This window comes from Saccopteryx bilineata, chromosome 4, assembly GCF_036850765.1.
Source record: "Saccopteryx bilineata isolate mSacBil1 chromosome 4, mSacBil1_pri_phased_curated, whole genome shotgun sequence".
In the NCBI taxonomy this organism is placed as follows: Eukaryota; Metazoa; Chordata; class Mammalia; order Chiroptera; family Emballonuridae; genus Saccopteryx; species Saccopteryx bilineata.
The window spans coordinates 209,665,498-209,682,622 of record NC_089493.1 but is presented as its reverse complement, the minus strand read 5'-3'; the positions used below and the strand labels follow the sequence as shown (position 1 = coordinate 209,682,622).

At 38.3% G+C, this 17,125-nt stretch overlaps 1 protein-coding gene across 4 annotated transcripts in view; it reads right to left on the bottom strand.

Annotated features, from left to right (window-relative positions):
- Positions 1–415: 415 nt before the first annotated feature.
- Positions 416–17,125, bottom strand: part of VCAN (versican) — a 144,737-nt gene continuing 128,027 nt past the window's right edge. For all 4 annotated transcript variants that reach the window (XM_066273732.1, XM_066273730.1, XM_066273729.1 and 1 more), the window contains 3 exons: positions 7,837–7,981; positions 1,854–2,036; positions 416–1,704 (listed from right to left, as the gene is read on the bottom strand). In XM_066273732.1, the coding sequence (XP_066129829.1) occupies positions 1,577–1,704; positions 1,854–2,036; positions 7,837–7,981 (456 nt within the window). In that variant the 3' untranslated portion in view covers positions 416–1,576. The remainder of the gene's footprint in view (positions 1,705–1,853; positions 2,037–7,836; positions 7,982–17,125) is intronic.

Sequence of the window (17,125 nt, the reverse complement as noted above, 5' to 3'; positions counted from 1 at the left end):
GTGCAGCAACCAAGGGAACTAGCTCAAGGACACCATGAATGATTGTAGCTACTGTGGTTCCTTCTAAGCCAAAGGGGGGTTTATAAAAAAGAATCAATGTTGAGGCTGTTCTTTTGCTATCTGCATTTCATATGTTGACTTTCTTCAAGGTCATTCTAACTAAAATTAGGGGAAAACTCCTAAATGCCTTCTTTCCATTTCAGATTCTTATTTAAACATTAAGTTAAGTGGATAATAATTCAAAGTCATCTTCGGCAGTAAGTTTATTCAAATAAAGGGAAAAAAACAAGTGGGAAGAGATAGAAAATATTTCAACACATACATCTAACTATTTCTATATATATGCTCCTTGCTTAGAATGGGCAAACACCAGTTGCTGAAAGCTATACACTTTTCCACTTTTTTCATAATAAACACTTGATGCATTCTATCCATCACATTATTTCATCAGGGACAAAGTACCTATGATTATATGGTTCCAAACTGTGAGCGGAGTACAAAGGCTAACACTGAAAATAACTAGCATACTATGTCAATTTTCAGGTTTGGGGAAAATAACATCCAATAAGTTAAATCAGTATGGCTTACTTCATTTATTTATGTATGCTTCACAGCTGCAGCATTCATACATGAACATTCAAAAATTTATAAAAGATTAAAATGGTTATATATACAAAATTTCTTGCTTTGAATACGTGTTGTTGTTTTAACAATCTCCCACCCTTCAGAGCTCTGGGTCTATATACATTTGAAATCTGTTGATTTGGAACCGTACAAGTTAGTATTATGAAAGCCATAAAAAGTAGATCTGGTTGAGTTAATAATTAGCACTTTGACCCCTAAAAAATGTTCCTGGTCATAGAAAAGTTCTCCATTCTGGCCTTTCTTGTGAGTGAAGAAAAAGAAATGCAGCAAAGGCAAGTTCCACAGTGCAGTCCCTCATTCCATCAGGATCCCGTCCGCCAGGCAGCAGCACTGTTTGGAAGCCCACCTCACCTGAGGCCGAGATGGCGCAGTGTGACCTATGAAACTGTGTTTGTTAGTTGTCCAGAAAAAGCCGTCCTCAGTCTTGCTCACAGTCAAAGGGCAAGTGAAACCATTTCCAGCCTAAACAAACTACCAAAAGCAGCCAAACCAATGATTAAAGACCTCTAAGGCGCCATAATCATCCTTAAATATGCCAGGACTCAGTGTGACTTTTATTTTATATACAGGATTAAAATCAACATTAAATCATCTTATTTACATTGCCATTGGTGCTGAAATGGAGCTTTTTAAAAAGTACAGTAGGCTGGTGTACATTATGAAACGGTCTGCACTGGAGGCAAGTGGAAACTACAGGGCCCGGCTGCAAATGGTTACGCTCTGCCTTCCTCTCCTTTCATCTAGTTTGCTTTCTTTCTGAATGCCAGTGCTTTCATTCAAAATGTTTTCAGAGCACAGCAACCCCAAAATGACTGGACGGTGGTTCCCAAAATCCAGACCAACTGATAATACTTCTCGAGGTGATAGCAAAGGCACAGGAAGTTAGGACTTTGGCTGAAATGATGAAAACACATGTTCGCCATTTTAGGAATCAGCGCCTCGACTCCTGCCACCTCCGGATCCAACGGTGTTCATGCTTTGATGTATTTATTGAATTGTCCTTTGATGAGGAGGAATTTTTAAAGTATTTCTTAGAATAAGTCCTTTGGTATGCAGATGCTACATGGAAGGAAAGAAAGAGAGAAAGAAAGAAAACACAACAATATTACTTGCTCCATACCCTAAACTGCCAGTACCGCAGCTGTAAAACGAAGGTGGCTAGTAGTTGTTATAGCACGGCTGTCCATTCTCTCTAAAAGACCACTTACGGTTCAGGCAGGTAATTTTAGGCAGAGCCCATCTTCCATTCCCTAGGCAACGAATAGTTGGAAGGTGGCGTTGAATGAAACCATCTTTGCAGTGATATCTTATCAAGGAGTTGATTTCATAACGAGGTTTCATCTTTCCAAAGGTCTTGGCATTTTCTACAACTGGGGGCTGGCCGCAAGCAACTAAAGAAAAGTAAATTAAGTTATTTCCAAATAATCTAAATATTTCTATCAATATGAGACTCTTTTTTATCTCTTTCACTCTTCGTATACCCAATCAGCCACTTCATCAAAAGCAATCACTTAGAATAAGCAAATTGAAAATTTTCAAGAAAAAAATTAAATATTGAGGCTCTGAGCCTTGTTTGAATCTCAGATTAAGTCATCTTGAATTGTGCTCTATTAAAGAACTATTAGGTTAATGGTCATTTTTCTAAAGAAAAAAAACTCCAATGGAAGAGCACCTGTGTCATGTGGCCTTGTGGTGTTGTCTTCATCACTACCCAAAGCTCTACCTTACTTCCCACCTTCACTTGGAGCAATAATGAATTATGAGAATTAACTATTACTGTCACTTCCTGCAAAAACTTAAAATCCGTAATAACATCACAGTTTCAAAATATGGTTAAAACATGTCCAAAATATGGATAAAATATAAACTTTTAAGTATCAATAAATATCTCTGGTTCTATTTAAGTTTATTTACTCTTTTTTTTTTCTTTGTCTTTCATATGGAGACAGGGGTAAAGTCAGAACACAATATTCATGCTTGATTTTGTAACGACCTCTTGAGAAGGATATTGAAAGTAATCATGGAACATTTAAGTATAATTGTATATTTTCAATAAAAAATGCTAAGTATTAATAAATGTAGCAGTAGTGAATAAGAAAAAAGTAATAGAAGTAAAAGAAATCTTGCAGTTTTGAAATTGAAAAGGCTGGACATATTGATTTAACTGAATTTGAACTTACAGTTTTATCCAATATTGGTGTACTTGTTTTAAATCTAAAATTAACTTTTATCAAATGATGGTATTTTGTTATATATCTGGTATAAAATATAATTTAATTTAAATATAATCTTTCTAAATGGCATTTCTTATGCAATTCCTAAGAATTCTGACACCACAAGACCCACAACAAGAACATATTATATTCTCTCATAAAATAATGCAGCTCTTTAATGAGAGAATGATTACCAGAAACTTTGAGATCAAGATGTTTGGATGTCAACATTCTAATATGAAAAGTTTACAAATATTCAATTTATTTACATATTCATAAGGCTGTTTGCAACCCCATTCTTTTGCAACGACAAATTTGGGTTTAACTTATGTATTTAGTTCCTCTCATTTATTTCTGCTAGATAAAACAGCTGGAGATGTACTGACCCATAGCAAACAAAGTTGTCATTAAGGAAACACAATCCAAGCATCTTTTTTTATTTATATAAGAATTGTCACTCATAGACATAACCTAAAAATAGATTATAAAGTTATACTACATATACCTAAAAATAAGAAATATTTGTGCATCTATTTGATCTTCACAAATTCCTAAAGCAGAGATTTCTATAATAAGATATCATTTTCAATTAATAAGCTACACAATGCATGCAGTTCAATGATAACCTCAATCTGGATACCTGTACTTCTTTCATTGTAGTATTAAAAGTTTATACCACAGTCCAGATAAAACGAGACCAAACTGACATAAAAGGTTAAAAATTATGAACTAGATAGTTCATTATACTTAATTCTATGCTATGTTGACAAATTAAAAGTTGTCTTTATAATTGTGAGGCAAGCAATATACATATTTCTTCTAAAACTAGATATGTATAAAGACATAATACAGCTAAAATAGTTCAGTGAGTGTGGTATTGGCAAGGACAGGCAAATAGATCAGAAGTACATCCACACATAATATGCATGGTATTTGACAGAACTGACATGATCAAGCAGTGGGCAAAAGTAGCTTTTTACTTGGACAACTGAGTATTTTTATGAAGAAAATGTACTTGTTTCCTTACCTCAGAGAATACATGGCAAATCAATTCTAGATGGTTTAAATATATAAATATAAAAGACAAAACTATAAAACATTTAGAAAACACAACAGAATATCATTATGATTTTAGGGTAGTAAAGATTTCACGAGCTAAAACAATGGTTTAACTCATAAAAGAAAATGTAAAAAATTGAAGAGCTATGTTCAACAAAAAATGACAGAGAGTAAGTGGAAAGACAGTCTACAAACTGAAAGAAGATATTTGCAAAATATCTCATTGTCAAGGGATTTCTTTTTCAGAATATAAATTAATATATAAAAGAAGAGCAATCAATTTTTAAAATAAAAGCAAAAGACATGAATAGAAACTGTACAAAATGAAAGCCATAACTGATCCATAGTGTATGAAACGATATCAAAGGAAAAGTATCCAAGAAAAATGCAAATTAAATCATAAGAGATAACATTTTATACCCACCAGATTGGCAAATTTTCAAAGTCCAAAAATATCAAGTGTTGGCGAAGATGTGAAGTAACAGGACCTTTCACACTTTGCTTGTGGGAGTACACAGGTACAACCACTTTGGAAAACAATTTGGCATTTTTTAGTAAATTTGATGGTACATATATCCTATGACTCAGCACTTCACTCCTGAAAAAATACCCTATGGAAACTCAGAAACATCTACCAGGAACAAGGTAAAAAATGTCCATAGAAACACTGTGTAGATTAGCAAAAAACACTTCATATAACCCAAATGTCCACTGACAAGAGAACTGATAAATAAAAGGTTATACAGTCACACAATGAAATACTATACAGCAGAAAAAAATGAAGAAATACAGCTACATGCATTAACATGGATAAATCTCACAAACATAATGCTGAACAAAAAAAGCAAGGTATACAAAACATACAATATGATTTCACTATGTAAAGATTAAAAATGTTCAAAACTAAACAATTTGTTGTTCACAGATACAAACATCTGCGATAATACTAAAGAGAAAAGTAAGGAACTATGTTATTACCTACAGATGGAATTGGGAAGTAAATAAGTAAATAGATGGGACTGAAAGGAACCTACAGGATTCTCCAGAGAAATATGGATAGTATGCATTGAGATGTTCTTTTAAATATATATACATATATGTGCCTGTTGTATATATTATAATCTTTGCTTACAAATATTTAACTGGAAGTAGAACTACTTAGGTCTATATTTTTTTTTTTATTTTTTTTTTTATATTCATTTTTAGAGAGGAGAGAGAGACAGAGAGGGAGAAGGGGAGGAGCTGGAAGCATCATCTCCCATATGTGCTTTGACCAGGCAAGCCCAGGGTTTCGAACCGGCGACCTCAGCGTTTCCAGGTCAACGCTTTATCCACTGTGCTACCACAGGTCAGGCCTAGGTCTATATTTTTTAAGATATCTAAACAATCTGAAAGGAGAAATGAACATCTTTTATAAAAGTCAATAGACATTTATAAAGTTTATATAATTCCCAAAAGTACTGATTAACAAAGATTAATCAATCCGGCTCTGGCCGGATGGCTCAGTGGTAGAGCATCAGACCAGCATATGGATGTCTCGGTTTGATTTCCAGTCAGGGCACACAGGAGAAGCAACCATCTGCTTCTCTACCCCTCTCCCTTCTCTCTTTTCATCTCCCACAGCAATGGGTTGGTTGGAGCAAGTTGGCCCCGGGCACTGAGGATGGCTCCGTGGCCTCATCTCAGGTGCTAAAATAGCTCGATTGCTGAGCAAAGGAGCAACAGTCCCAGATGAGCAGAGCATCACCTAGTAGGGGGCTTGCCAGGTGGATCCTGGTCAGGGCACATGTGGGAGTCTGTCACTCTGCTTCCCTGCTTCTCACTTAAGAAGAATTTAAAAAACTAAAAAAGAAAAAAGAATTAAATCTACATAAATAAACATAAGACAGTAGGGAGATAAAAATACAAGGATCAGGATCATTCTGTTTTGTTTTGTTTCATTTTGTTTTCACTTAATGTGGTAGAGCCAACATTTTATAAATCTCTTTTCCCACTGGAAAATGTAAATTGTATTCCTGGTTTTGTGAATCCTTTTTTAGCTATAGGGCAGTGGTTCTCAACCTTGGGTAGGTTCCTTTCACGGGACGGTTGGCAACTTCTGGAGACATTTTTAGTTGCCACAAAGAAGAGGAGAGGGAGTGGAATAGAGGAGAATGCTAGTGCTTAGAAGGCAGACATGATGCTAAACATTCTTCAACACCCAGGATAGCCCATCACAACTAAGAATTACCTGGGCCAAAATGTCAACAGTGCTGGTGTTGAGAAACCCTGCTATAGGAAAGAATAACATAGAATATATAAGAATGTTTGGATCATGAAATGAAAAGCACGACTCCAAGCACCATTTTGAGATCTGAGAAAGCAAACATGACATTTGGTTAAAGACAAACAGTTCATTAAAGACTTCATACATTAGAAACAGGAAAAACAAACACTTGATTTATTATTTTCACAAGTCTTATTACAGAAGTGCTGAAGCAATGCATGTGGTCAGGAAAGTGGCTCATGTAGAAAGGATATTCACAATGAATTCTATTCTAGATCAGAAAAAAGCAAAGTAGTCACAAATAATAGTTGCGTTTTAGCTAAGCTTTGTGTATCTTAGAGTTCTCGTTATTCTAACAGCATTTCTCATTATTGCTGTTTTCAAAAATATTTATAGAGTATAAATTTGTAGTTTTACTATTTTTATAGTAAAAAATAAATGGATTTTATATGTTGAATTTGTACTTTGTACTCTTACTTAAGATGGGTAAAAGTCTATCTAGGTCTAGAGACTAAATATTCATGTTTGTTTGGTTTTTTTTGTATTTTTCTGAAGCTGGAAACGGGGAGGCAGTCAGACAGACTCCCGCATGCACCCAACCAGGATCCACCCGGCAGGCCCACCAGGGAGCGATGCTCCGCCCATCCGGGGCGTCGGTCTGTTGCGACCACAGCCATTCTAGCTCCTGAGGCAGAGGGCATGGAGCCATCCCCAGCACCCGGAGCCATCCTTGCTCCAATGGAGCTTCGGCTGTGGGAGGGGGAGAGAGAGACAGAGAGGAAGGAGAGGGGGAGGGGTGGAGAAGCAGATGGGCGCTTCTCCTGTGTGCCCTGGCCGGAAATAGAACCCGGGACTTCCGCATGCCAGGCCGACGCTCTACCACTGAGCCAACCGGCCAGGGCCTAAATATCCTTGTTTTAACACCATTATTTATTGCAAACATGTTAAAAAATGTTTATGGAATTCCTATTTGTTTAAGGAAGAAGTCTATACAGCCTGCCTTAGAAATTCAAATATACTGGTTAATGATAAACATTTCTTGAAGGCATTCAATTATAGATGTCAGGATGGTTATTTTAGTCCACAGTGTACATGCATTACACTAAGTTTCTAAGGAAATGATTGAAAAGTTCAAAGCCTGCAGAGAGCAGGCAATTAAAAGAAGGGAGAACTACATACAGAGGACCACAATGAACTGGAGGTGCAGCCCCCAGTGAGGGAGGACAGTAGTGTCGATTCCAGTCCTTCAACCACAGAGAAGTTGAACTGGGTCAAATGGTACAAGTCCTTTCTTTTATTATTAAGTAAAAAAAAACCAGAATACTTAATGATATATCCCAATTTTGAAATGTTGACAACCAATTTTTTTTAATGCTTTCCTCATGAAAATTAACCAGACTTTAAGCCCTTGGGATGGCAGCTGCTGCTGCCGCCATTTTTTTGTTTTTATCCTAAGCACCTAAAATCTATGGTGATGCATTACTGAATGCAAACCTCTCCACTGAGTTGCAAGAGTGAAAAATCCAGAGCAACAAGAGATGATGAACATGACATACCCAGCTTATATCTTAAAGAGTGAAGCTTAATCTTTCTGAGTTTACTTAATAATGAAAATGCAGATTAAGTGTAGATTATTAATGGGCTAATTATTACCTGTTCCTTTCTTGCAAGTATAGGTGAGATGGTAATTACAGGGAACATCATTCCACTGGCCGTTCTCATGCCAAATGATGACAACGCAGTCTTCTCCAGCAGAAAAGAAGCTGTCTGGCTGGTTGGGTCTCCAGTTCTCATATTGCTGCAAAAATGGAGGGAGACAATAACTACTTGATAGTCCAACAAAGAACAGCACATTCTAAGCATGACAGTGGCATTACATCACAATCAAATTAGGATGAACTAAATGGTTTACGTTTCACCATTTAGCTAAAATGATTTTGGTGGTAAAGAAAAAGACTTTTATGTCCTGAATGGATAATATATGTATCTCAAAATCTCTCTTCAACAAATATGTATTTTTTTTTTGGCAATGAAATATAGCTAAGAAATTTTATTCTACATTTCTAAATATATAATCAGTGTTCAATTTAAGAAATTAATCATGTCATTATTATTAACTATAACAGCATCAATGAAAGTAGAACAGGAAAAAAAGATCCATAATCTCATCACTTTGATCTATTTGTTTTCCTCCAGTCCTCACGGGCACATATAATTTATACAGTTGTGATTATAGTACAATCAAATTTGTATTCTTTCGTTTTTCTATGTTACCTTATAAAGTACCTTTCTTTGCTTTATTTCATGTGATTTTTAATCTAAATTCATTTATCTGGTTAAAAATTAAGATATTGGCCCTGGCCGGTTGGCTCAGCGGTAGAGCGTCGGCCTGGTGTGCGGGGGACCCGGGTTCGATTCCCGGCCAGGGCACATAGGAGAAGCGCCCATTTGCTTCTCCACCCCGCCCCCCCTCCTTCCTCTCTGTCTCTCTCTTCCCCTCCCGCAGCCAAGGCTCCATTGGAGCAAAGATGGCCCGGGCGCTGGGGATGGCTCCTTGGCCTCTGCCCCAGGCGCTAGAACTCGGCTCTGGTCGCTGCAGAGCGACCCCCCGGAGGGGCAGAGCATCGCCCCCTGGTGGGCAGAGCGTGGCCCCTGGTGGGCGTGCCGGGTGGATCCCGGTCGGGCGCATGCGGGAGTCTGTCTGACTGTCTCTCCCCGTTTCCGGCTTCAGAAAAAAAAAAAAAAAACAAAAAAAAGTAAAAATTAAGATATTTGCCATATTTATTTTATTTTATGCATTTACCTGCTATACCTGTACACATCATTTTATATTCAACCTTCCTGAATTATTCTGTTTAGATGTGAGCTTATGTACACCATACAGTTGAGTTTTGCTTTATGATCTAATTTCTAGTTTTTTTTTGTTTTTTGTTTTTTTGTACTTTTCTGAAGCTGGAAACGGGGAGGCAGTCAGACAGACTCCCGCATGCGCCCGACCGGGATCCACCTGGCATGCCCACCAGGGGGCGATGCTCTGCCCATCCGGGGCGTCGTTCTGTTGCGACCAGAGCCACTGTAGTGCCTGGGGCAGAGGCCATGGAGCCATCCCCAGTGCCTGGGCCATCTTTTGCTCCAATGGAACCTTGGCTGCGGGAGGGGAAGAGAGAGACAGAGAGGAAGGAGAGGAGGAGGGGTGGAGAAGCAGATGAGCACCTCTCCTGTGTGCCCTGGCCAGGAATCGAACCTGGGACTTCTGCACGCCAGGCCGATGCTCTACCACTGAGCCAACCGGCCAGGGCTTAGTTCTTTTCTTTTAATAGGAATATCTTTCACATTTATACATATTGATACAAAACATAAGCTTTTAAAAGTACACTGTATATCTTATTATAATATGTTTCAGGGTGTTTTTTTTTTTGTATAATGTATGTTCAGATAATTGAAAAGGACTATACTGATTTAATGTTCTACTGGTTACCTTTACATCTCTATCTTTAGATAGTATCTATTGATTCCCCACTCTGAGCAATGATATATAACTGGAAATACCTTTTGTCTTCTGTCATCATAACACATGTCATTTATTCAGCACCTACAACCTTACAACAAATAAAGCCTTCTTCTAGGTAAGGTACTTGTTACATATTATCTCTTATCACAATCTAACAGAATTAGAAGTAATTTCAACATTATAGATATTATGTACCCAGAACTCTGATTTACATTTATTTTTTGTTACTTTAAAATACTGCCTTCATATCAACCAATAATTATATAATAAACAGAGACCTTATCCTTATTCATAAATAATAAACACCAATAAGATGAAAATATTATTGGACTATAAATGAGAATCCACTTTCCTAGCCTTGGGTTTCCTAACTAGAATGTGGTACTGGACCATTTTGTTTGTTTAATTTTTTTCTGGTCAACTTGAATATCACTTTCCCACTCTGCTTTGCCTACTGTGGTTTTACATCAGATTTAGCGTTGACAATGTGATGTCAACAAGGTTCCTTCACATGGGAGAAATACAACTTCAAATTTAAGTAACAATGGTTCACATGACAATCTTTTCTGGGCATAAAGATCTATTAGTCTTTCTTTGAATAAAATTTAAAATAAGTCTGTGATTTGAAACAATGGGTAAGAGATTTTAATTGAGAAAGTTAAATCAGAGAAGAAAGAACTGTATCTAAGAATTAAGGTAATTGTCCTCAATTCTTAGCATGAAAAAGTGGTCCTACTATTGACTCCCACTGCCACCATGGCTAAGTTTGTGTCTTTAAAAGTGTATAATAAATATACTAGAGAATATTTATAGTTTTCCTTTCTTCTCAGAAAAAAAATATACGGCTTTTAAAACTTTCAAATATGATAAAAAGTTAAATCTTTCATGAAATAATTAGTAAGAAGCCTAAATTTTGAAAACCTCAGGATTAAGAGATCTACATTTCCTTCTATCTCTTTGCTTAGCTTGGCTTTAAAGTTCTCTGTCATGCCAAAATTAAAATAGGAGATTAGAGATCTTGGCTTTATTTATTTGTTGTTATTTTTGGGGGGTCTTTAAAGAGTGATAAAACTGCGAACAACCAAAAGAAGCTTAATAGTTTGTTGTTGTTGTTTGCCAAAACACAGAATATTTGTTTATTTCTCTGTTGGAAAACCAAATTCAGAAATTAGAAGGATTTACATAAACTTTAGTGGACTGAATCGTGCCACTGAGTTGCCCCCAGATGGCCCGGGGCAGGAGCTCAGACCGCACTCACCTAAGCACTTTGACTGGCAGATCTCCCTTAGACTCTGACCTCTGCTCTGAACTGGATTCTAATTATTTATTTTCCTTTGCTTTGCTTATTTTTTTCCTTATTATTTTTCACCCTCTACCCACCAAGGCTTTCCCTCCCTAATCTTTAATAAATGACAAGGAAATGAAACAACAAAGCAGAGATACAAAAGTCATATTCAGTTTGTTGCTGATCATTAACTAACTTGTCTTTAACAGGTACATTAAGATAGTACAAAAATAATAAATAAAACAAAAAAAAATTTCTTAAAGATAACAAAAATCTACATTTAATACCTTTTATAGTCAAAGATTCCAGCACATATTTAATTTGGATTTTGGAGGGTAATACTTTTTAGCTTAGTTTTAACTAACCTCTTATAAGAAACCAGGAAATGTCCTCAAAGGTGGAAACTTTCCAACATCCTAATATTATTTGCAAACTGTACAATGCTCTCCCTTCCTTGTCCCTACTCACTCTTGTCCCTGACTATCTCTCTTTCTTGCTTTATTTTTCTTCATAACACTTATTGGGTAACCTCCTATATGGTTTACTTATTTATTTTATTTTTTTCTCCCTTTAGTAAAATGTAAACTCATTGAGCACAGGAATTTAGGGTTCTTCTATTTAATATCATAATCTTGAAGTGAGGAACTATGCTGAACACATACTGGTATTGTTTAATAAATAATTTGACATTTAGAAATAAGAAACCTAAAGTGTGTTGTGTTCTCCCCTATGCACACCTACCCCTAATCGGAAATAGGGCATGCTGCTAAGATAGGCAACCACGGACACAGCCAGTGGAAGTAAATAACTTTTCCGGAATCCTGGTAGCATTACATATCAAAAGGCTCAAAAAGTTCTTATCCTTAGACCTCATAATTCCACTTCTAAAATTCCACCCTAAAGATCGTTACAGACACTACCTGATAGTCTAACGAAGAGCAGCACATTCTCTTTGCTCAAAAAACCCAGGAGATTCTTTACCGCTTCTTACTCACTTTGAAATGTCCCTTAGTTTTGTGAGCAGTGTATCTATACTAGCAGTACATGGGAATAACCTATAGAGTGAACATATATTTAATAAATTATAGTAGAGCCAGACAAATCAAATATTGTATAACTACTAAATAGCTTGTCTCTGAAGAATATATAAAGGAATGGGAAATACTAAACTATTAAGTTAAAATTAAAAAACAAAACACTAAAAGCATACAAAGGACAAAATTTGACCTCTCAGATGCAGGTGTGTGTGTGCAAGAGATCAAAAGGAAATGAAGTAAGATGTTAAAAGGTTTATATCCGAGTGATGAGACTGAAATTATATTTTATTCTATGTGTTCTTACATACTTTCCAACTTTCCTAGATTGAGCATGAATTATTTCTCTAATCATTAAAAATAAACATTGTAAAAGGATCTATGAAGCTATAATAAAGGACACACAGCTTTCTTAGCTAACCCTTTTTACATCTAACCTCAACAAATATCACTTCAAGTCATAGTCTTTTGGCAGTCCTACATTTTGCAGCTGACTTTTTCTCTTGATCTGAACAGTAACCATTTCATTTTCACACTGAAATCAGATTCAGGTTCCATGCCACTGCAGTGATTCTCAGGGTGTGAGTTGCCTAGACCCAGATCTCCGGTAAAAGATTTAATTGTTTTTGGTAGGAATTACATCTGGCTTGCAACAGTGATTTAAAATGTGTGCTCTGTATTGTTGCTTGGCAGAGCTGTGGCTTAATGATGCAAGACCAAATTTTAGGTCTGTGGTTTTTACAAGAATGTCTGATACCCACAAGCATGTCACACTATTACCTCATATCTGATAGCTCCATTGTGCAGATTTATTTTGGCTAGGACGCTTTGATTCTGCTTCATGTTATTGCCAAACTGAGTTAGCAAAGGAAACTCCAGCTTTCTGAACAACTTTCTTTGTTTCTTCATAAATGCTTTACAGCCTTATTTAACATCACTTGCAGGGAGAAAGAGTATAAGAAAAATAAATCTTTGACTTTGGGTTTAATAATGCTTTTTTTTTCACTAAAGTTAAATGTTGAGGAAGTGATCTCTCCTTAGGAAATCGATTCTGAGTTATAAGAATGTAATAGAGCCTCTTTTACCTACACAGTCGTTTCATACGTATTGAAACAAAGATTCTTGGACTGAGCAGAGAAAAATTCACCACTCTCATATGGATTTTTTCCTTTTCTGTTGAGATTATAAGCATTCATCCTCTCTGATCTAGCCTGGATCAACCTTCTTCTACGGCTGGATGGGCAAATTAAGAATTATTCCAAAAAGCTAGCATGACTTGGGAAAAATTCACATGAACTCTGTTAAAAAAAATGGTGGTCAGACTTCCTACATGGTTTTCTGTGCCTCACAGACCTATGTTCTTCTCCCCAAATCTCAAACTCATGTTGCCTCTGACCCCAGACACCAGAATTAAATTAATACTACACTAGAAAAGGAGAACCTAAATTACCTGGCATTTCCATTTTCATCTGATGGCAGAGAAACTTATGACATAAGATTCAAATAGTGGATAGAGAAAAGCTAACTAAAATGTAACATTTTCTACATATTCTAAAACAAACTTGCATTTTATTAAGAGGTAATTATTTTATGCCTAGCATCAAACTGCTTAACATTGTGTATTGTGATAAAATTACTTTATTTTTAGAGTTCCAATTAAATGACTACCACTTTCTATCTGTAAAAAACAAAAGTGGCAAACACAACAACCATTTCAATTAAATTGGATTTAGTAACTTTTCAGTTATTGTCTTTTTCTTCCCCCGACCCTTAACTGGGCAAAGTAGGTCAGCTACCAAAAATATAAAAAATGATTCACAACATCCCAACTAGAATCTGAGGGCTAAGTACAGTTTTCTCATGTGAAAATTCTCTCCACAAGCCAGAGAATCCATTTTGAACTAATCTAAGTGTTCAGGAGAAAAACACAGCAGACTGAAGTTCTTCATCCAAAGCTATCAAACTTTATAAATGTTACTCCAAATAATCCATATTTTATTGTCACAATTGTATATCTGTCTCATATTAACGTAAAAGTGAAGAATGACTGTAGGTATTCCGGAGCTCACAGAACTTCCCTGTGGCCACATCCTTCCCTCTCACAGAGTGACCTCAGCTCCAAAGACTTCACAGTGATGCGACTCATGTTTCTCAAGCAGAATGAATGAAGAGCTATTCTCTCCTTCTAGCCCTTCACAAGTCTTCAATTTGACTCAATGAACATACTTGAGGAGAGTTTGTGTAGTTACGGGTGGGGTCTCTGCTTTTGAGAATTATCAGTAAACTTCTGAAGTCAGACAGGGTTTATATCCTTTCAAGATGAATCTGATTATATAGTGTCTAGGAGCCCCAGCTGTCATTCACACATGCCAAGCATCTTTCATCTTTAAAATACACACCACAAGGCCACAATCAATGGTCCTAAACTCTCAGCAGATAACTAACATAAAAGCATGAACAAAGCATATGGTAAAAAGTGATGGTAAAAAGTAATGTAACTAATTGACCAATTCCTTACACAGAGAGAGATAACTGTCTTTCCTATAAGGTTTAGAAAGCATTATTTCAAAAACATACAAGATTTAGAAATAAACCAGGAATTATTTTTTGCTTTGCTTTAAAAAAGGAGTTTGCTTGGGTTCAACTTTGAGTTCTGCTTTCAGTTAAAAAAAAAAACAAGAGTAACCAGTATTAATCAGTTACCACAGATATAAGCAAATCTATTTATAAGGAAATATGCAAATAGCTGGGCAGTGAAAATGAAAAGCTGGAGCAAGGAAGATTCTTGAAGCATAGAATGGCAACATCCCTAAAGCAGTGCTCGCTTTTCCACATTGAGATTTTTTTTTGTGTTTATTTTTCTGAAGCTGGAAACGGGGAGAGACAGCCAGACAGACTCCCGCATGTGCCCGACGGGGATCCACCCGGCACGCCCACCAGGGGCGAGGCTCTGCCCACCAGGGGGCGATGCTCTGCCGCCTGGGGCAGAGGCCAAGGAGCCACCCCCAGCGCCCAGGCCATCTTTGCTCCAGTGGAGCCTTGGCTGCGGGAGGGGAAGAGAGAGACAGAGAGGAAGGAGAGGGGGTGGAGAAGCAAATGGGCGCTTCTCCTATGTGCCCTGGCCAGGAATCGAACCTGGGTCCCCCACACACCAGGCCAACGCTCTACCGCTGAGCCAACCGGCCAGGGCATCACATTGAGATTTTTAAGAAGGAAGAAAGATGGCAACCGAGTAGGCGAACATTCCTATGGCCACCTCCCAGGACCAAAGTGGATTATAACTTAATTTAAGAACAATCATCTTGAAAAACCAATTTTGGACTAAACTAAGAGGAGTCTATAACCAAAGATCACCGAAGAAGCACACTGAGACTGGTAGGAAGAATTGAAATGCGGAAAGGGCTGCCCCGCTCCCAGGAGTGAGCAGCAGCCCTGAAGGACTCTCCCTGCAGGATGGGTTGCCCTGAGAGGTGTGAGTCCTCAGCCCCAGGTCTGGAGCCCCAGCCTAGAACCCCAGAGCTAGAAGGGGCACCCAGACAGCATCTAGCTGTGAAAAGAGCCAAATTTCTGTTTGTGAGAAAGACACAGCTCTCAACACAGACTTCATTTTAAAGGGCCTGTGCAGAAAACCTCGTTCACAGCCACTTACCCGGGCTCTGGTGGGGGAGAGCTGACAGGACTGGAGTTGCCGGAGGGGAGTGTAAAGTTGGAGGCCCAGGGAGAGACACAATAGGGGATGGCAACCAGAACCCCTGTGTTGAGTCATTCTCCAGTACTGCAGTCGCCATCTTTCTTAGGTGGAGCATCCCTTTTGTGCGGCATCAGCCTGGGGGAAAGCAGCTGCTCCACCCTCAGGGTCTCTCTTGCCCCAGTTATGGCGACAGGTCATTCTGAGAGGCCAGGAAGCAGAGGGCACGTCAGTGACTCAGTTTTCTGGTTGTTGGTCAAATAAGTTCGTAAATATGATATATAGGTTTGCTCACTTATAGTTTGTATTGGGTGTGGGGGACAGGCTGTAAGCAGGCAGGGTTGTTATACCGTAAGGCCATGATGGTGAACCTTTTTATAAAAACCACCCACTTTTGCAGTACTGGTCAACCTGGTCCCTCCTGCCCACTAGTGGGCATTCCAGCTTTCATGGTGGGCCAATTGCAGCACCATTTGGTTGCTTCACTACCCCCCACAGGAGGAAGGGAGAGAGGCTTGGAGCATGAAGATTTAAAGTGTGGGTCCCTGTGAGTCTATTGTTGGATCTAGTTGAGGGGCTTAACCACCTTCAGGAGGGGCAGTCAGCCCCAGGAGAGGACTCTTTCAGTTATCCTCCCAGAGAACAGGGTCTCAACAGCTGAAAGAACTTCTGCAGATGAGAGAGTTGGCTACACTTGGTCTAAATCCACTGCTCATCTTGTTGGGGAGATATAAATTTGAGTATCCAGCAGTGGCTGAAGGATCAAGCTCGGAAGTAGGGGCCACTTTCCTTGTACTGAGCTCCTGACCAAGATACTACTGAAGTAGGGGGCCTCACAAACATTGTATTCACAACCTCAGCTGCCCTAACCCACCAAGTGCGCAAACTGTAGAGGGGTTGGTTAGGTGAGGCCAATCTGAGCCCTCACTACTGTCTTTCTACAGAAGACTCTGTGGGAAGACCAGGCAAGAGGAAGAGGAGCAGCTGAAAAGTGGCAACAAATCTTACAGAGCTTGGGGCTTTTATGGAGCTGCTGTCACCTCTAAGCAGGAGGAAGCTGATGCTTATATACAGGTGGGGCCCTCTCACAGTACCCAGAAACAAAAATGCAGACACAAACAGCAAAAAGAGCAATAGCTGCAGACTGGTAGCCAACAAGGGGTTACAAACAACAGCTGACACCAACCCAAAAAGAACAAGAGCCAACACTACTAGTAGTGGGTGGCAGATAGCACCAACCCTAGAGTCAACTACCTACACAAGCAGCACACCCAAAAATGGAGTCTAGCAGGCACCAGACACTGTGGAGAATAAATACACCCACCAGAACAGACATTGCACAGTGTGTAATACACATGATCAAGGTTGACCCTTAGAGCCAGCCAGCCAGCCTGAAGGGATAACTGTACCCATGAAAGGACCAA